Consider the following 21664-nt stretch of genomic DNA (forward strand, 5'->3'; position numbering starts at 1 on the left):
ATACCTCTGTCGTCTCAGTGCGTGCACTCAATCGCTCTGGCGCGCGAGACACTTTGATTGCACTAAACTAGCCCAGTTCATTCAATATGGGCCAAGCAGAGAAGCGACCACACACATCCACGTTTTCCCTATTTAAATACAGTTACACGAGTAGTGTAACTCGACCTAGGACGGTGACACAAAATAAAACGTTGCGCTGGAATACCACAGCAAGCAATTGGGAGCACTTCGACTCGCCACAGTAAAATCACTTTACACGCTTAGAAAAGCGCAACGTTTTATTTTGTGTCACCGTCCTAGGTCGAGTTACACTGCTCGAGTAACTTTAGTTAAATAGGGAAAACGTGGAGGTGTTTGGTCGCTTCTCTGCTTGGCCCATATTGAATGAACTGGGCTAGTTAAGTGCGTTCAAAGTGTCTCGCGCACTAGAGCGATTGACTGCACACTGAGACGACAGATGTATGTATCAACTCGTCTTAGTTAAGGGAATAACATAGTTTAATATGAAAAACGGGGGTGTATCCCTTTAAGATAAGTAACTGGTCACATACCATTTTTTGAATCACCCTTTTCCTTCAGTAAATCCAAAAATAATTCATGTCAAATACCCATAAACCATCATTTACAAAGTTGTCATGTGCAAATTTAATATGTTTTCATAAATAAGTTTTAAATTAACACTCTTTCTCTCTTTATCAGGACTTCCTGTGTTGCTGACGTGTTCCTAGAGGTTTTTCTGTGGTCATCTCTTCCGATCATACCAGGGCTCTACAACAAGTACACACTCACTCTCACACACATCGAGACAATGAGAAAACCCCTACAGGACCCCCTGAAATCTCCTGGCAAATTAAAGTGGGCACACAATGTAAAGGACAAGAACTGTTCATTTTCTGAAATGTTCTCTTAGTTTTACTTTCATCATAATGCACATTTAAAAAAGACTTCAGGTTTGTTCATTAAGCATGACATTCAGAAATTTCTGAACAACGAAAAATAGGACAAAATCAAAAAGGACCAAGAGAAAGAGCACAGAGACTTCTCAAAGCTCTCAACTCCTGACTTTTCACAAACAACTAAGCATAGGACTTTGCATAGAGTGGGAATTACAACTCCATTCGTTTGCTTTTACTCATTGTATGCGAGTATGCTGAAAATAAGCACACCGTATCCAAACGCAAGCTGCTGCGATGCACAAGCTGTGGCTGTTTGACTCCTGAATCTCTTTCATCATCCGTGTGCATGCGTGTCGAGTAAAGTGCAGCTTTCAGCTAGTTGCTTTTCAGTTCTTATACTTCCTGCATGTGTGAGTGTGGAATCATAATGGTGTGTTTTTGCATTTACACTCGCCTCAGCACTTATGGCTGTCAGCGTGTTCTTCAGCTTCAGTCATTGTCTCTGCGGGGTTGTTAGTCAAGACTCTCGGATCAATAGAATATGTACAGGACGGCAAGGGACAAGTTATAAAGCCATTAGCACTTGTGAATTATGGAAATCCCACCCAGAGTGCCCTGGCCTGGAAGCCCCCAGACTTTTAATTAGAGCACTAGTGCAATGTGGAATGCTAATGTGGAGCATAGCGTTCGGAGATCTATTTGTTGTTTTATTTGCGTTGGATCTTGGGTATTTCGTATAGTTTAGTTTAACCGCTCTATATAGGTTTTCATTGGTGTTTGTCCAGCATTAAATGTCTTTAAAACTAGTTGTAATTACCACGTTTCATATCGTAGGATTCTGTGTGGTAAATTACCTTATGTGTTGCTTCATGTAATGACATTAAATTGTAAATACGTAGGGCAACGTTACTGTTATTGAATCAATTTGTTTGTCCATCTGGGGATGTTTGGAGTCACTGATGCTCAGAAATGTATTAAAGGAGTAGTTCACTTTTAAAAAAACGTTTGCTGATAATTTACTCGCCCCCTTTCCATACAAGATGTCCACGTCTTTCTTTCTTCAGTCGAAAACAAATTAAGGTTTTCGATGAAAACATTCCAGGATTTTCTCCATATAGTGGACTTCAATGGGAACCAAACGGTTAAAGGTCCAAATGAGAGTTTCAGTGCAGCTTCAAAGGGCTTTAAACGACACCATACGATGAATAATGGTACGTTCACGCCGGACGCGACTAGTGCGTCAGGCGCGAATGATTTCAATGTTAAGTCAATGCAAAGATCCTGCTGCGCGAATGAGGCGTAGAACGCTGCGCGGAAGACGCGCCAATTTATACTTCGGGTGCGCGCAGTAGGTACGGCGTAGCATACGCAGAGACGCGTCTCATACCGCATACCCTTCGCCGTAGCCTGACGCGCACCTCCTCAAAAATGTAACTACACGTCGCGACGACGCAGGCCGCAAGATCGGTGATTGGTCGGCTAGGTAGCATCACATTTCCTCCTACACATTTCTGCACGTACCTTCTCACGAATTTCCACGCGTACCATCTCCTCCGACCTCTTCTCTCATTTCTGCCTTTCAGTTTTATTAATTTCACTAAAATTAACTTTTTTTCCACCTCAATATGCTCCAACTCCAACATGATCCGCTCTCTTTCAGGCTTGTATTAACCTAGCCGCAACTCAAGGAATCTAAACAGTGGAACATTAAAACCCTCCGCCGCCAACTAGCGTTTCGGAGCAGTACTGCAGAGCAACCAAGACCTGAACACAGAAGTATAAATGCTCACAAAGGTGTCGCCTACGTGCGTAGCCAACGCCGTACACTACGGCGTACCCTCGACGCAGAAGTATAAATTGGCCTTCATTCGCACATCAAGTTCAAGCGAATGGCGCGAATTGAGCGTCTGGCGCATTAAGCGCATTACGCACGTATGATTTAGTTAGTACTATTTGTGCATTCACGCGTTTGACGCGAATTCGCGTCTGCCGCCCGAGTTGAAAAATCTGAACTTTGGCGTCAATTCGCGCCGCGTTAACCAATCAGGAGCTCAGAAGCTTGCTCATGTGGTGAAGTATCTGGATGCTTCAATAAATTATTTTGTAATATGACTAAATGTATGGTGGGATTATGCACAACTAAGCAAATATTTTATCACTTAAAACTTTATTTCTATATACGAGACATGTTCATTTTGTATTGACAGTTATTCATTCCATATCTAGATTATATGAAATAGTATTATGATGTAAAGACAACCAACATGTGCATAAGTTCGTGTCTGGAGATGAAAGAGAGAAAAAAAAATCACAGGACAGGTTAATAACTTTTGAAGGCTGACTCTATTTATCATCAAAACAAAATTAAATGACTGCTAGATTAGATGGATGAGGGCGAGGGTGATCCTCGCTCCAATACGGGTCATCAAACTGGGCGTGTGACAGGCGGAAGTACCGCTGACAGCGGCCGTCATCCAAACGGTTCACCTCCGAAGCGTCCGGTGGACACAAATACGGTGACGATGATCCCCACGCCGCTGTTCTAGCTCTCCAGAGCAAATACAGAGCAGTGACTCTCTCGATGAATGCTCGTCGACATAAAAAAATGGCCGCCAACGGATTTCGATTCTGACGCGTGTCACGCGCGTAAACTTCGCTTCAAACTTTTGTTTTTACACGCGTCAGTTTCACTCTTGACACGCGAATTAACACAAAGTGGTCAAGCGTCAAACTAGGCGCGAATTTGACGCGCTATTCGCGTCTGGTGTGAATGCAGCAAGGGTCTTATCTAGGACCCTTCGAGTCATGACTCGAAAAAAGTCATGATGAACGAGTTTGAACTGAACAGAGCAAGGCGAACATTTGTGCTTATAAAACTTAAACTTTTGTATTTATTTTTTTAAATGACAGATGGTTTCGCTTGATAAGACCATTATTCATCTTCTGGTGTCGTTTGAAGCCCTTTGAAGCTGCACTGAAACTGCCTTTAGGACCTTGAACCGTTTGGTTCCCATTGAAGTGCATTATATGGAGAAAATCCTGGAATGTTTTCATTAAAAAGCTTAATTTCTTTTCGACTGAAGAAAGAAAGACATGGACATCTTGGATGACATGGGGGTGAGTAAATAATCAGCAAAAGTTTTTTTAAAAATGAACTACTCCTTTAATAACCAAACCGACAATATGCAAGATTTACGTTGACACACTTTTATAGTAAAATATTCCTTTAAATGTCCTCAGCAACATTTCAAACCCAAATCAAACAAACAATCTGAATCTTTACAAGGGATTATATCCAGATATGACAGGGCTGTGATTTCTTAGCCAAACCTGAATTTATTGATTAAATCAATATGATCTGAACACCCCCCACGCATAATTTAGGTGTGAGGGTTAAATCGTACAGCCCACCTGTCAATAATGGACTTGTTGAAGTTGATTCATGGTATGGTCAACATAATTTACTGTTCTCTGGGGCTTCGCTTCAAACCGTGGTTCAATAGGAGGCCACGGAGTCGCTGTAGGAATGGCATAGGTGTCGTTTAGCATTTGAGATTTTACAGATAAACACAAACACTACAGTCTCTTGAGATTTATGTGCACTGTTATTAGCATGCTAAGTTACACGTGTATGTAGCCATTCATGTTTGCACTGGTTTTGGGGAAGTATTTTACTTAGCAGTGGTGTGAGCATTCATAGTCCGTAATAAAAGGGATCTTTTTTTCATAGCAATTGTGAAATCAGTCACATTGCTTATTGTATGTTAACCTTTACTGTAAGTTATTTATACTTTCTGTGTCTCTGACTTAAACAATGTTTTTAGCATGGATTAGCATGTCTCGATTTTGCAGAGTTAGACGCTTTCCTGGGTGAACATATTTTGTTGATCCTGGAAAAAACATTTCTGATCATATCCCTCTACCCCTAAACATAACCCTAACCCTATCCATAAGTTATCTCTAAAATCTGAGGGAAATAATCTGTGAATTACACTGATGTAGAACCACCTAACCATGAGTGCAAGCCTAACATTGATATAAACTGCAAACTTGTCCTTCAAATCTTATTGGTTAGAATGTTGTTCTACTTTTGATCCAGGAACATGTTGTACTTGGTGAAATCAGGTTCTGCCATGGAGCCACCCTAGAAATATGACAAATATACTGTAATATACAGTGTCTGTTGAAAAGTTTAAGATAAATTGTGACTGCTGGGCCAGGACGAAACTTGTCAATAGGATCAGAACATTTGCCATTATGAAATTATAGATTGTTCGGAGTAAACAAAAGGAAAGTTCACCATTTACTCACCCTCGAGTTGTTCTAAACTTATTGTGTGTGTTTCTTTGTTCTGTTGAACACAAAAGCAGATATTGTATTTTTCACACTGTGGAAGTCATTGGGGATCAGCAACTGTTTGGTTACCCACATTTTTCAAAATATCTTCTTGTATGTTCAACAGAAAAAGAAAAAAAAACTCATATTGGTGACAGAATTTTTATTTTGGGCAAACTGTCCCTTTAAACAGTCATATTCATACCTAAAAACTGCAGGAGAAAAAAAAGACTGTTGACTTTCTTGTGATTGAAGATGTACATGATGCTTGATAATGTGCCAAATATAGTTTTTTCCTTCTTTTTTTCATTTTATGATTTCAGACAGACCTTGTGTTTGGCAGATCGGTTGTAACAGATTTAAGATCCAGTAAAACAGTAGCAGTGCATTTAGTGTACCTAATGTGCTGTCGAATGTTAGACTGTCTAAAGACCCTCTTACTGTACTATACATTCTTCAACACCAATGAATGTTTTTCTCAAATATGGTATGTCTTATTTCCTAATAAAATGTATATATTCCTCAACTGATCAGATTAACTGTGTGTTTTTTTAGCCTAATAGATACATATAACCGAATATTTAAATTGGGTAAATAAATAAATAAATAGATAGATAGAAAAATGTGAATTGCAATTGAATATATGAACACATACACTAATGTTCAAAACTTTGGGGTTGGTACGTCTCTTATGCTTACCAAGGCATTTATTTGTTAATAAATACAGTATTTTTTTTTTTTTAACAAAATGAACTGCAATTTGAAATAACTTTTCGTTTTAATCTATTTTAAAGTATAATTATCTTTGACGGCAAAGTTGAATTTTCAGCAGCCATTAACCCAAGTCTTCCTTTTATTAATAATAAACATATTAGGCCAGTTTCACAGACCAGGCTTAAGCTAGCCCTGGACTAAAATGCAAGTTGAGCTGTTTTAACTGAAAGAAACTTGCTCTGATATAGACTTGGCTCATTGCCTTGACTTCGGCAGTGTTTGCGCATGGCAACTTGGTGACAACTAAAGGAGTAGTTCACTTTTAAAAAACCTTTTGCTGATAATTTACTCACCCCCATGTCATCCAAGATATCCTAGTCGAAAAGAAATTAAGGTTTTTGATGAAAACATTCCAGGATTTTTCTCCGTATAATGGACTTCATTGGGAACCAAACGGTTCAAGGTCCAAAAGACTTAAGTTTCAGTGCAGCTTCAAAGGGCTTTAAACGATTCCAGATAATGAATAAGGGTATTATCAAGCGAAACGATCGGTCATATAAAAAAAACAAAATAACAAAGTTTAAGTTTTATAAGCTCAAATGGTCACCTTGCTCTGTTCTGTGATGCCCGTTCGTGACTCTCCTGTTCAAACTCGTTCATCAAAATGAAAGATTCTTTTTTCGAGTCAGTTGGTTGATTCAATGAACAAAATGAACGGATTGACTCAGAAAAAGATTTGTTCATTTTGATGAACGAGTTCAAACAGGAGAGTCTCGAGTGCGCATCACAGAACAGAGCAAGGCGACCATTTGAGCTTATAAAACTTAAATTTTGTTGTTGTTTTTTTTTAAATGAGCGATCATTTCGCTTGATAAGACCCTTATTCATCGTCTGGTGTCATTTAAAGCCCTTTGAAGCTGCACTGAAACTGTCTTTTGGACTTTGAACTGTTTGGTTCCCAATGAAGTCCATTATATGGAGAAAAAAAATATTTTTAACTGAAGAAACAAAGAATGACATGGATATCTTGGATGACATGGGGGTGAATAAATTATCAGAAAAGGTTTTTTTTTTTTTTTAAGTGAATATTTATTTACTACACTAGTAATTTCTCACTAGAAATCAAAAGTGGGGAAAAGAACGTACATTTACACACACTGACCATCAACTGCAATTTTCAGATGCCATATTTATGTTTTAAGCTGTCACAGAATGCACAGTATTGTTGGATATCAAAGGCAGCGATGGATACAAAAAATCCATTAGAGAGAGTCAGGATGTGACACGATCATTGGATTCAGATGCGTCTTGTTGACTTCCTTTGCTGCCTGCGGAGGCAGCACTGTTCAGCTTTCGGACGCAGCCGTTGAGTTTTTCCATATTTTAAATATTGCAACTGGTGCTAAAATTAGAATCACTAAGAAGATCCATTGATGCCTGTTCGGTCAATTGTTTCACAATAATTGATCAATCCAGAGTCATTGTCATTATAGACCCTTTAATTGAGGTGTTCAGTTAAGACATCCATAACAAGCAGATGCTAAACAAGACGTACACAGACTCCCACCATCTGCTCTCTCATTTAGATTAAAGGATCTGAGATCTGACTAATGCTTCCCTGTAGACAACTGGTCTCAAAGGAGCCATTAGGTAAATGACATTCATCAAACTGACAATGACCACTTAATATCCAGTCACTGCTTATTTGCTGTAGAATTATCAGAATAAGTTTTACATTTACTGACAGTTCCAACTGCCTTTTTTCCCCAACAGGTTAGACTCAGGCATTAACTTAAAATGTAACTTAATATTCTCAAGATTTTATTCCTTTCATAATGTTCACTATCTAGCATGCTGAAACGTTTTTGTTTGACCTCTTTAAAACGTTACAAGATTGAACAGATTTTCAAAACAACAGGACAAACTCAACATTCAAAACAGCAATTTATTGTGCATTTTCTTCATGATTAATTTACAGATCATATACATTAGATTATATGCATTTTAGATGTGAAACATTTGAGTGTTATTCATGGTTTCATTTATTTATTATTGGGGTTATTATCTATACCCTGTCTTCAAGAGTTTTTAAAAATCAATAGTATCTCTACAGTGCTTGTATTGCATTATGGAAAACATGCTGTCTGTCTTATTACTAAACATCCCCGCTTGAACTTGACCTGATTTATGGACTGAGAGGGTTGCAGTTGCAGGAGGTTAACTCCACTGGCAGAACATGAAATGCGTGTAACTTTTGGAAGAAAGGGAAGAATGTAAATATGCAGTGCCGTAATGATATAAAGAGAGTGAGAATACAATTAATTCGTTATTGATTTATGTATCCTATTGCATTTGACCATATCTGCTTATTATCCCTGTTTCATGAGCATTTATAATGCATTTTGTCTCTGAATAAATTCTAGCAATATTCAATACAGAACTCAACGACAACTGGGTACACTGTGAAAGTGATCAGTTGACTTAACTTAAAAAAGTGAAGAAACCCGTTGCCATAAAATTAAGTAGATAAACTTCATGCGTAATTGAAAAAAAAGTTATGGGAACTTGACATTTTTAATTTCAATTACGCATTAATTTTATTTACTTAATTTTATGGCAACGGGTTTCCTCACTTTTTTAAGTTAAGTCAACTGACCACTTTTTACAGTGTAACACTTTCTTTGAAGCTTTTATAATGCAACATAAATGTATTCTTAATGCCTTAAAATGGATTCCTAAGGCCTTATAAATTTTGTCAATTGTATGTTCTCGTAAATAATTGTCAGTCACAGTAGCCTATAATAAATTCTAACGGTTTATTCATGGCTATATATTTAGATAGGCCTAATACATTGTATTATAACAAAGTAATCAATAACAATGGCTTGTGTTAAATCAAATGAATAGCCATGAATAGTTCAAAATTAAAATGATTAAAATAATTTGTTATACAAAGTATTAACAGGCCTAGCTGTCACAAGAAAGATCCATATCCCAATAACTATAGCCTAATCTTTTTATTCAAAAGTCCACAAATGTGTTTCCCCCCCCAATACAATACATTTACACAATGAATTAATTCGGCAACACACTGCACATTTAGTCTTTTTTTACATGTTATTTTGCCATAGTTTTATAGACCTATCATCATTGTTTTACTATTTAAATTTGTGCCGTTGAAATGCCAAAGGCTGTTTAATAGCATCCATTTTGATCACCCCTTTTTGTCCCTTGGCAAAACAAATGGTGGTCATAATTTTCGTAGAAAGTGTTGTCGAGAACGGTTATATATTACTGTGTATTCGTATAATTTGAGAACCCTTGTTTTTGGGAGTGTATGAAAATGCGTGTTTGTTCGTAAGTTTGTGTAATGAGACAGCGGCCTGTTGAACGTGCCTTCGCCTTCAGAGATGATGCGGTCCCAGGCGCAGGACTGAGAAAGCTCTGCGGTGTTTTCGCAGCAGCTGTCGGATCTTCTCGTCGTCCGTGTCGGGGTCCAGTGGTTTGTTGTACTCCTCGTCCTCCACTTCGTTCTCTGAGCCGTCTCCTGCACTCTCCACCCGCGAGGGCTGTGTGGAGCTGGGCTCCGTCGCGCTCTTCTTCCGCCATTTAGTGCGCCGGTTCTGGAACCACACCTGAGAGGAATCACATTACCGCGTCACATACGGTAAGGTGCTGTTAAAACTCGTTACAAATAAATGAACTCACACGACAAACCTTTGAAAATGTCAGTTAGACAGAATATACTTTTGCTTCTCAACAATTTTACCAACTTGAATCCCCAACCAATGAGTAGGCAGGCCTATAGGCTATTTTATTTTGAATAACGCAGGAATGCAGAACTATTATTGTTGTTTTAACTTTTCTTTTCATTTTTAAAGTAACCTGGTTGTTTATTGAAATTAAAAATGGGAGTTAATATACTAAAATGATTGAGATTGTTTCATCAACAGAAACTCCATATCTGAACCAAATTTAAGGGATAGTTATAACTAACCCCAAAATGAATATTTTGTCATCATTTAGGCTTTTACCCTCATGTTGTTCCAAAATTGGATATGTTTCTCTCTTCTGTTAAACACAAAATAAGATATTTTGAAGAATGTTGGTCACCATTGCCAAAGCCATTGATTTTTATAGTATTTTAAGTCAATGACTAATTGGCAACCATCATCCTTTTGATTACTAGCATTCTTCAAAATATCTTATTTTGTGTTCAACAGAATAGAGAAACTCCTACAATAGGTTTTTTTCATTTTTGGGTGAACTATCCCTTTAATTATCAAAGTTGATTTGACAAAAGAAAAAAAGTTGTGATAAGTCATGAAAATATTTTTTACAACGTTAACTTACTTTAACTTGTGACTCAGTCATTCCTAGTGAGTATGCCAGTCTGGCTCTCTCTGGTCCGGCCAGGTACTTGGTCTGTTCGAATGTTTTCTCCAGAGCGAAGATCTGATGCCCACTGAAAGTGGGTCTTGTGTGTTTCTTTTTCCCCGCCGTCTCAGTGTGATGCCCACCATCTAAAGAGAAACACAAGATTGTGTATCCCAACTAAACCTGCATGTGCTGATACATTTGATATGACTTCACTTCTCTTTTATTTAACCTTGTGATTTAAAAGCATGAATTGGGCAAATGGAATTTTAAATGACCAATTTTTTATTTTATGTTAGAAACATTCATATTAATTACAACTGAAACTAGGAGATCTTGGAATAAATAGAAATAAAAGAATATCTGCAGTATTAGAAAATGCTTTACTTCTCATAGTCAACAAATGTCAATGAAAATGTCAAATGTTTGATAGAATTATGTTATAATGTTTATTATATTTTATAAACATAATTATTTAAATATATTTAATATAATTTTCATATGGATTTATATATACATATTTTTACAGTTTAAAATGATAAGCCACTACAATTATTTTTATCTTGTTTTTTTTATATATTTTCCACAACCTTTCATTCAAATTGAATTTATATCATATACTGTCAATATTACATACAAGGATAATATCACACTGATTTGTTAAATCATTGAAAAAATATTTCCACTTAAATAATTTTTTTTTCATTAAAATATAAATTTTTATATTTTGTTTACTGAAAAAAGTCATTTGAAAATTTGTCCACAACCTTCACTTAAATATAATTTGCATTGTGTGTACAGTCAATTTTATATACAGTGACAATATCACACTGATTTGTTAAATCTTGTAACATTTCCACTGAAATGTTAAAATATTCATTTGAATTAATAACTGGACTAATATTCAACCTGATCACATCAAGTCAAGTCCTTATACAGTCTAATTGGGAGTTTTAAAATTAATAAAATAATATTTTTCTGTATCCAAACAATTGACATAAATCTACTAAATAGTAAAGAAGGTAAATTAGTATTAGTAAATGTCACATTGTTCACGTAATACTCTTTCAAATGAACTGGAAGTGCATCTTGCACAGACTTACTGTTGGCACACTGCTGTCTCGCTCCTCTCCACTCGTACCCTCCGTCCACCCAGCAGCTGCTGCCTTTGCCCTTCATACCCGAACACTCAACACCCGCTTTAGGGAAAGCGCTCAGTCCCGATGGGGCGTAATCCCGATTATAATACACCCCTGGACTGGGCACAGCTGTCCCAAAGCCACCCATGGCGGGGTACCCGGACAACAGCGCAGGGGCTCCCGGGCCGCCCATCAAGGATCGACTCAGGATGTCACTGATGCCATGCGGAGTGCCAGCCTGGAGCTGAGCGTTGATATTGGTGGGGTTGAGCTTGTAGAAAGAGTTGGGAATGGAGTACTGGCACACCGGGGCCTTGATGTCTGAGGGGAACTGGTTCAAGCTGTTGTTGAATAGGAAAGACCCTGAAATATTGGACTCCATGGAAACTAGTGTGCGCTCTTCTTCTGTTTCCAGTGACGAGGATGATGATGATGATGATGATTCCAGGCTGATTCTTACCAAGGTCCTGACATCCAGTAGTCCGGAGGGTTCTGATTTAATAATCTGGAGTATTTCCAGCGCTCAGTGTGGTCCTCACATCACACCAGGTTCAAAATGTGTGAAAGGTCAGGTCAGAGTCTGTTTTTATTTCCTCTCCTCAACTCTTTTAACTAGTCCATAATGGATGCTGGAACCCCAAAGTGAACACCCAGCGCCACTCTCCGTTGCACAGACAAATGTCCCACTGGCTCTCTGGTTGCAGGTCATAAATAAGATGTACCTTACACAGTCCAACATAATGATGGACAGGATTGGAATGCCCTGTCTTGATTGGTTAACCGCTCAACGTGCCTGATCTCTTCATTGGTCTGTTTTCGCAGTGGGACAGCCTTTGATTGGTTGTCAACAGATTAATAGTTTTTTAAAAAGTCAGGGTGAGAATAAGTAGCTTTTTAATGGGGCGTCTGCCGTGGCTGTGGAGGGGCAGCTAGGAAGCGTAACACAAGGAAATGGGATTTTTGTCATCTTCGATGGTCATTGGGAATATATTTGACACAGTAATTTTCTTCATAATGATTGTGGCATTGTGGAAGATGAATAAGACGTTTGGTGACTATGTCTGACATATTTCTTTTTCTTACTAATTTCAGCTGCAAAATCTTCCCCTCTCTACTTTTGACGTAATTCATCAAAATATTTGCATCTAAATTGTATTTCTAGAGCAATTTATAATTTTAGTCAAAAGTATCAAAGTACTTTTGATTTTTATGTAGTCTACAACTGGAAAAATGGAAAAAGTCACATGTTGAATGTGTTTATTCAAAGATGTAATGCAATTGCAAGATGCAGTTCAACAAGCGCATTTTCTTAAGGTAATGAGAAATAACAAAATGTGTTATATAATGAAATAAGTGTAAAGAATCTTCAGCAATGACACCCATTTTCTGAGAGCAAAAGTTAAATGGTCATTCTGACCATAAACTAGCCCTTGTCCTTGACTTTCTGGTCTTAGACTGTTTGATATTCTGTCCAGCTCAAAAGAGTATTACAATTACAGTTTGCGCTGAGCTATTGATTGTGTAGGTGCATGCATAAATTCTTAAATTTCTTGACACAAGCATTCACAAGTTGTGTAGTGCCAGTGGTAGTTTCTGAGGTATAAAAAGGTGTTTGTATATATATATATAGTATATACACACAAACACCTTTTTTAATATATAAATAGTCAAGTCAAGTATATTTATATAGTGCTTTCACAATATAGATTGCATCAAAGTATCAATCAAAACATAATAACAATGTTAGTTTCTTAGTGAATAAACATACACATTTGTTATAGCTGATCTAGGATATTACTGATTGGTTAATTATTTGAATATCCCCAACTGAGCAAGCCAAAGGCAACAGTGGCAAGGAACCGAAAAACTCCATCATGTGGCCTAATGGTGTGCTAAAATCAGGTGAAGTAATGGAGAAAAAAAGTATTTTTTCCCCCCACACCATTACACACACACATACAAATATATATATATATAGATATATATAGATATATATACTTGTATATATACAGTATATAGAGAGAGAGAGACATATATATATATATATATACACACACACACACACACTCATCTAAAGGATTATTAGGAACACCTGTTCAATTTCTCATTAGTGCAATTATCTAATCAACCAATCACATGGCAGTTGCTTCAATGCATTTAGGGGTGTGGTCCTGGTCAAGACAATCTCCTGAACTCCAAACTGAATATCAGAATGGGAAAGAAAGAAGATTTAAACAATTTTGAGCGTGGCATGGTTGTTGGTGCCAGACGGGCCGGTCTGAGTGTTTCACAATCTGCTCAGTTACTGATATTTTCACGCAGAACCATTTCTAGGGTTTATAAAGAATAGTGTGAAAAGAGAAAAACATCAAGTATGCGGCAGTCCTGTGGGCGAAAATGCCTTGTAGATGCTAGAGGTCAGAGGAGAATGGGCCGACTGATTCAAGCTGATAGAAGAGCAACTTTGACTGAAATAACCACTCGTTACAACCGAGGTGTGCAGCAAAGCGTTTGTGAAGCCACAACACGCACAACCTTGAGGCGGATGGGCTACAACAGCAGAAGACCCCACCAGGTACCACTCATCTCCACTACAAATAGGCAAAAGAGGCTACCATTTGCAAGAGCTCACCAAAATTGGACAGTTCAAGACTGGAAAAATGTTGCCTGGTCTGATGAGTCTCGATTTCTGTTGAGACATTCAGATGGTAGAGTCAGAATTTGGCGTAAACAGAATGAGAACATGGATCCGTCATGCCTTGTTATCACTGTGCAGGCTGGTGGTGGTGTAATGCAGCCCGTTCTCATTTTGACCATGCATCACATCCAACGCACATGGCACCCTTTAGCGTCAATATGAGACGCGCCTACTAGTGGTCTAACCCTAACCCTACCCCAGACCGAAACCTACCCGCGTCATCCAACTGACGCTAAAGGTTGCCATGTGTGTCGGATTTAGATGCATGGTCAAAAGTGTCAGTTAGATTACGCCCTATAGGATGAGAATGCGTTGTGTAATGGTGTGGGGGATGTTTTCTTGGCACACTTTAGGTCCCTTAGTACCAATTGGGCATCTTTTAAATGCCACAGCCTACCTGCGCATTGTTTCTGACCATGTCCATCCCTTTATGCCCACTATGTACCCATCCTCTGATGACTACTTCCAGCAGGATAATGCACCATGTCACAAAGCTTGAATCATTTCAAATTGGTTTCTTGAACATGACAATGAGTTCACTGTAAAAAAAATGGCCCCCACAGTAACAAGATCTCGACCCAATAGAGCATCTTTGGGATGTGGTGGAACAGGAGCTTCATGCCCTGGATGTGCATCCCACAAATCTCCATCAACTGCAAGATGCTTTCCTATCAATATGGGCCAACATTTCTAAAGAATGCTTTCAGCACCTTCTTGAATCACTGCCATGTAGAATTAAGGCAGTTCTGTGGGCGAAAGGGGGTCAAACACAGTATTAGTATGGTATTCCTAATAATCCTTTTGGTGAGTGTGTGTGTGTATATATATATATATATATATATATATATATATGAAGAGTTCAGATGCAAAAGCCTCTAAATGCCATTTGAAATGTTCTTCTTTAATGATGATTTTTATCAAACTTGTATATTTAAGTTCAGTAATTTCACTTAAATAACAATTATATATATATATATATATATATATACTGTATATAAGAAAAAATAGTTACAATAATAAGAAGAAAAAGAAAAGAAGGGGAAAAGAAGGAAGGAAGAAAGCAAGAATGGAAATAACAAAGGAAGGAAGGAGAAAGAAATGTAAAAGGAAGGAGAAGGAAATAAAGGAGATAAGGAATGAGAAAGAAATGAAGATAGAAAGAAGTAAAGAGAAAGAAAATAAGGAAGAAAGAAAGGAAATAATGAAGGAGAAAGAAAGAAAGCAAGCAAGAAAGAACGAAAGAAAGAAAGAAAGGTAAAATATGTTAGTTTTAATTAAATAAACCCCTAAGACAAAAAAAAAGTATTTTTTTTTTTGTCACCAACTCACAGTTTCGTCACCGTATATTTTTGTATGCCGGGATTTCAATACATTCATTTAAAAACCTCTTCAATGCAAAATCCCCTCTCTGGATGTCATTGTTTGGGCTGGTGAACTCGTTTTGCTCTGTAGAGGGCGATAGATGACAGTCAACAATCTCCACATAGAGACCTATTGACAATCTCTAGTGCTGGAAGCATATCATCAAACAATCAGTACATTTATAAAGTAATGTGTCCTCATATCAATATGGCCAATATGTGCATACACACTTTGTTACTGTACTGTTTCATCACTCGAAAATATAAAGCTGACTCTAGCTCAGGGTCAGTGCTTTAAAAACGATGGCAATCTGTGATCAGCAGGAGAATTAAACTTGTCTCAACTTGAGCTTGGCTTTGTATTAAGACACAAGTACAAAGAGATTTAATAGAAAACATCAATTAATGCACTGAGAACTGACACGAACAAACAACAGATGACTGTATTTTTATTAACTAACATGGATTAATAAATAAAAACTACTAACTACTATAATGTATTGTTCATTGTTAGTTAATACATTATAATGTTAACCAATTAAACCTATTGTAAAGTGTTATATGTTGTTATTAACTTAAGAGAAAAGGCGGTAACGCTTTAGATTATAGCCCGGAAAGTACTGTGTAATGAAGAGGAATTTACAGTGTAACTTTCTGTAATTATAGTGTACCTATAAAGTACTTAGATGTTAGTATAAGGGTACAACATGTAGAGTTTGGGGAATAAAGGGGTAACAACCTGGAGAAATAAAATATATATATATATATATATATATATATATATATATACTGTAAATGTACTTATTCTCCTATTATGTTCCATGTTTCAATGGAAGAAAAGCTAAGACTATTGCAATTTTTTTAAATATACTGGCAAATATATCTGGTTTCATGTGGTTACAGGGTAGGCTAAGTGGTGCTTGTTTAATAAAGGTTTCCAAGTCAGTGATATAAGATTGTTTGAATGTATTTTTATTGTACTTGCCCTGTAACTACATGGAACAAGAGGGTAACTGTAACGTCAACACAGTCTCATGAAAGTGCATATCTATACCACGATTGTCATTTCTTGTGGCATTTATACACCAAAAATGGTTTCTGCGTGCATATGCTACGCACTGAAAACCCCCTGGGTAGGTTTAGGGGGAAGGGGGGTGAGGAGTTCGTACTTATTATACGCCAAAAAGTGCGTATCATATGCATGCGAAAAACGCGTACCATATACACGCAAAAACTAGTTTTGGTGTATAAATGGCACGAGAAATGACATTCGTGCTATAGATACAAACTTTCATGAGATCGGGCTCGTAACGTTGGGTCAGGAATGAATCAGAATGTGAATCCAGTCGCAAGCACTATATTAACTAAACAAACCGGTCATCCAGTGTAAATGACAAACAAAGAAACTCAGACCAGGAACATGGAACTCAGCTACAGCATAGCATTCTCATCCTAGGGCGTCATCTAACTGACACTTTTGACCATGCGTCAAAATCCGATGCACATTAGCGTCATTTAGATGATGCGGGTAGGTTTAGGTCTGGGGTAGGGTTAGGGTTAGACCACTAGAAGGCGCGTCTCATATTGACGCTAAAGGGTGCCATGTGCGTCGGATGTTGACGCATGTTCAAAAGTGTCAGTTAGATGACGCCTTGGCATAGGCAACAATGACCGACAAACAACAACTGAAGAACAGAGGCATAAATACACAGGCAACAAGATAACAAGGGGGCGTGGCTAATCAGAAACAACAATGATCAGACAATTAACAAGACACATGGCAAACAGGGAATCACATGACAGACAAGAACTAAGAAATAAGACACAACCCACACATGAAAGCAACAAACACCACTTTAATTTACAGCCCACAATGTCACGCTTTCCCTGTAACATGAAACAAGAGTTATACAAGAGTATCTTTCCCCAATATTTGAGCAAAAGTTGCAATAGTTTTGTTTTCAGTAAACTTTTGTTAAAATGTATTACTTCAAAAAATGCATAGATATGTACCCTGTAATTTTTAAAAAGCCTATACAGTATTTAGTGGTTCACCGGGAGACACATCCCCCTCCTCCTCACCTGAGATAGACTGGAAACTTTTGCAATGCTATGTGTGAACAAAATGTAACTATTTATGTTTGGTGTCCTTTAAAGTGTCACAGTGCGCCTGGTAAAATGGTCTCATTCTCCCAACGATAATGAAAAGCTAAAAGAAGTTATGAAACATGAGAAAAGTGATGTGTCCCTATAATAGCCTCATTCAAACAGACCTTGTGTGAGCCCCTGATTATAATTATAATGACAGACACCACCATTTGATGAGAATTGTATTATCTTGGTTTATAAGGAAAAGGAGCTGAAAGCTGAAAGGTTCGGGGAGTCTGTAGGTTGACTGCCTGCACAATCGCTGTGTGTAACTCTATTGACAGGTAATAATTTCTACAAACTCTGTGATTTCAGAATCATTGTTATGAAATGCTTAACTGACGATTTCATCCTTTTGAATTGGATTTTGAATTATTGCTTCATTACCTGATCAATAAATTGTAAATGTTTGATTTTATTCTGAGGTACTCTGAAAGACTGTTTTTTTTCCTAGATTATCGGATTCGTAGCCCGTTCTCATCCCAAGGCGTCATCTAACTGATGCTTTAGGCACCCTTTAGCGTCAGTTAGATGACAGGAACAGGAAACAGGGATTAAATCCAAGAGCAGTTTTATTTAAAGGGTAATCCAAAATCGTAAACCAGTCCAAGCAAGGGTCAAAATCCAAAGGCAATCCAACATATACAGGAAAACAAAAACAAGAATCAATGAAAACAGGACCTCAGAAGTGGCGTAATAATTGAAAGGACTCCATGGTACACACTGAAACAGACAGGGTATACACAGGGAATGACAATGATAATGGGGAATTGGCAGAGTGCAATGATCAGTGATGAGTGCAATGATAAAACAAGGATCGTGGGAAATGTAGTTCATGAAGTGAATGACACCATGGGAAAGGAGGGTCATCTAGTGGACACCTGGGGAACACAAACCCAACACTGTGACATTAGTGGTCTAACCCTAACCCTACCCCAGACCTAAACCTACACGTGTCATCTATCTGACGCTTCAGATAGGATAGCGTCATTTAACTGACGCTAAAGGGTGCCTAAAGCATCGGATGTTGAAGCATGGTCAAAAGTGTCAGTTGACGCCTTGGGATGAGAATGCGTTGTATATTTCCACATCTTTCGCATCAGACTTAGCGAGGGCTAGTAATATCCGATACCATTTTACGTGTACTTGAACGTGGGGGACAAGACATTTCTGACTACAATCAGCAAACGCTGTTTTAATCAACCTAAATCGGGTGTGTCCATATCCACTGTTTTAAGTCAGATATCAGATAACGTGTTTGGTTCCGACCCATAGACAGTAAAAGAAATGGACACAGCGACCCCATTGATTTCAACGGAGAAGCCTGAAGCCCGATTATTGCACTTCCTGTCTGATGTCTGAGCGACTGTGCAGGCTCAAACTGAGCGTGACGACAGTCTGGCAGTTGAAAATCTTCTAGTAGCTGTGCCAAGACAAATGTGAATCACCTAATTCCTCAAAAATGTTGTTGAAATATTTTGTCCCGTTACGTTTATGGACTCTATTAATGGGCTTCTACCATGACTTTGTGCCTTCATGTCCTGCCGATTGCTTTATAGACAGTAAAAGATTGCCTGCAAGCTTTTCCTCCTTTCTATATGGTAATGTCTCTACTGTGCGACAGAAAGTCCTGTGGTTATGACGCAATCTTTAGCCTATTTTTTACAAAAACAGCTTCTATGGGGCCGTAACGTAAGATACAAAGTAATGGAGCATTTTATACATTGTTGTGTTTCTTTAGAAATAAATAATGGACAAATGAAGTCTTTGGACACCTCAGATGTAAAGTTATTTGCTCAGATGTAAAGTATATTCGCCAAAATAAATGAGAGTCAATGGGATGCTACAATGGCGGCTCCCACGAGGCTTCAACTTTGTTCCGTCCACGGGTTTGACCTAAAGTTATTTTAAGAAATGGTAAGTTGATAAACGATTATCTTTCATGGTGGTCAATCGCCCCTACTGAAGTAACACATTGATTTAATTTCTAGAGGAGGCGTTCGAGGGGACTTCTACATATATCATGGATTGTACGTGTGAATACGTCAGATCTCAGACCCTGTCCACACTACTGCGTTTTCGTTTAAAAACGGAGACCTTTTGCCACATTTGCACCTCCCGTCCAGACTAAAACGGAAAAAACGAAGACCTAAAACGGAGAAGTTTAGAAACGCTGCAGCTCCGTTTTGCGTTTTGAATCTCCGGAGGGTGTTTTAATGTAGACCGACGGGATAAAACGAGGAGTTTAGAAACGATGACGCAGGGGCTGACGCTCGGCTCTATGATTGTGTGTTATCAGTCATGACGTGGCTTTCCCTGATTCGTCAATCACTGTTTACACCGGCACGTGCATGTCCGTTGGTGAATGGTCACGTGATCCGCGTTTTCAGTCGTTTTAATGTGGACGGAGATCATTTCTAATACGCAGATAAAACGCTGGTGTGGACGGAGATCGTATTCGTTTTAATTCTCCGTTTTTAAACAAAAAAGCAGTAGTGTGGACGGGGCCTCAGATGTTTAGTCAAATTACCTCTGAATTGGTTATTGGAACTGACAGGAGTGTGTCGTGCGGCCTTGAGAGAAGGACTGCAGAGCGATATAGTTTCCTGAGAGCAGATAAACTAAAATCAGTGTTGAAAAGAATAACATTCGCTAACGTTTAATGATGCACGGATATCATTAAAACGTATTAATTTTATGGAGTCAGATGAATTAACGAGTCAATATATATGAGAAAATATATGTTGTGTTGCGTGAAAGGAAAGGCGAGAAATATGCAGAGTAACCTTCTTCCGCTGATTGGACGCCGCATTTGGACCAATCGAGCCGGACTTTACAATTTCAAAAAGGTGTATAGTTCTTGTTAAATTGCTCCCAAATATAAGATTGTTTTATCATAATAATAGAATACGTACCCCTTAGTTCTATACTTACAGTATAAATATTTTTATGTTACCCCTTTATTCCACAAACTTTTGTTCCCTTAATAATAATTCAACACATTTATATAGCGCTTTTCTCAGCAATCAAAGAGCTTTACATAGAGAGGGGAATCTCCTCAACCACCACCAGTGTGCAGCATCCACTTGGTTGATGCGACGGCAGCCACAGTGCGCCAGAACGCTCACCACACACCAGCTTACTGGTGGAGAGGAGACAGTGATGAAGCCAATCAGCATATGGGGATGATTAGGAGGCCATTGGGCAAATTAGGCCAGCATGCCAGGGTTACACCCCTACTCTTTCGAAAAACATCCTGGGATTTTTAATGACCATGGAGAGTCAGGACCTTGGTTTAACATCTCATCCGAAAGACGATGCTCTTTGACAGTATAGTGTCTCCATTACTATACTGGGGGGTTAGGACCCACATAGACCACAGAGTGAGAGCACCCCCTACTGGCCTCACTAACACCTCTTCCATCAGCAACCTGGTTTTCTCAGAAGGTCTCCCATCCAGGTACTAACCAGACTCAGCCCTGCTTAGCTTCAGTGGACAACCAGTCTTGGCTACAGGGTGATATGGCTGGTGGCAAATTATACTTATATTGTAGGCTATAAAGTCATGTCATATGTCCACTGAAATTTACCGAAGGTTACGCTGTAAAATCACTTTAATTATGCAGTACTTTCCGGGCTGTAATCTAAAGCGTTACCGCCTCTAAATGTCACATATGTAAAAAAATGAGATATTGATATTGAGTGAATGCTCTCCGCACATTGTGTAGCCTACACTCATCCCTTCACACTCACTAAATCCCAGCCTCAGCCCCTTCAGAAACGCCTGTACTTTAGAAACCTATGGAGCCTGATAAAAATAAAAGAAAAACGTTAGACGGACTTGGAGGCTTTTGCATCTGAAGTCTTTTTATCCTTCATGTTTCACGTGTTCCCTATCGTAGTCACTTCGAGTTACGTCAGAAGTGACGGAGATTGGGGGTTTCGCATAGAAAGCCAATCCTCTTCGAGTATTAAAACACGAGCCAATGGCATGCA

At 38.3% G+C, this 21664-nt stretch overlaps 2 protein-coding genes across 3 annotated transcripts in view; one reads left to right on the forward strand and one right to left on the reverse strand.

Annotated features, from left to right (window-relative positions):
* The window catches only part of inpp5l (inositol polyphosphate-5-phosphatase L), a 47047-nt gene extending 45087 nt beyond the window's left edge, over positions 1-1960 (forward strand). Inside the window, exon 16 of one of the 2 annotated variants that reach the window (XM_089119399.1) lies at positions 700-1960. The gene's annotated coding sequence lies outside the window, so the exon portion shown is untranslated. The remainder of the gene's footprint in view (positions 1-699) is intronic. The other variant, XM_039682782.2, reaches the window with a different exon arrangement.
* A 6664-nt stretch (positions 1961-8624) lies between these two features.
* On the reverse strand, positions 8625-11943 carry nkx6-3 (NK6 homeobox 3). The gene is made up of 3 exons (XM_039669507.2): positions 11426-11943; positions 10299-10468; positions 8625-9580 (listed from the first exon to the last, which is right to left on the reverse strand). The coding sequence occupies exons 1-3, from the start codon at positions 11841-11843 to the stop codon at positions 9350-9352; spliced, it is 819 nt and encodes a 272-aa protein (XP_039525441.1). The 5' UTR covers positions 11844-11943; the 3' UTR covers positions 8625-9349.
* Positions 11944-21664: the final 9721 nt, after the last annotated feature.

The sequence above is a fragment of the Pimephales promelas genome, chromosome 14 (genome assembly GCF_988280905.1).
Source record: "Pimephales promelas chromosome 14, fPimPro1.hap1.1, whole genome shotgun sequence".
Classification (NCBI taxonomy): Eukaryota; Metazoa; Chordata; class Actinopteri; order Cypriniformes; family Leuciscidae; genus Pimephales; species Pimephales promelas.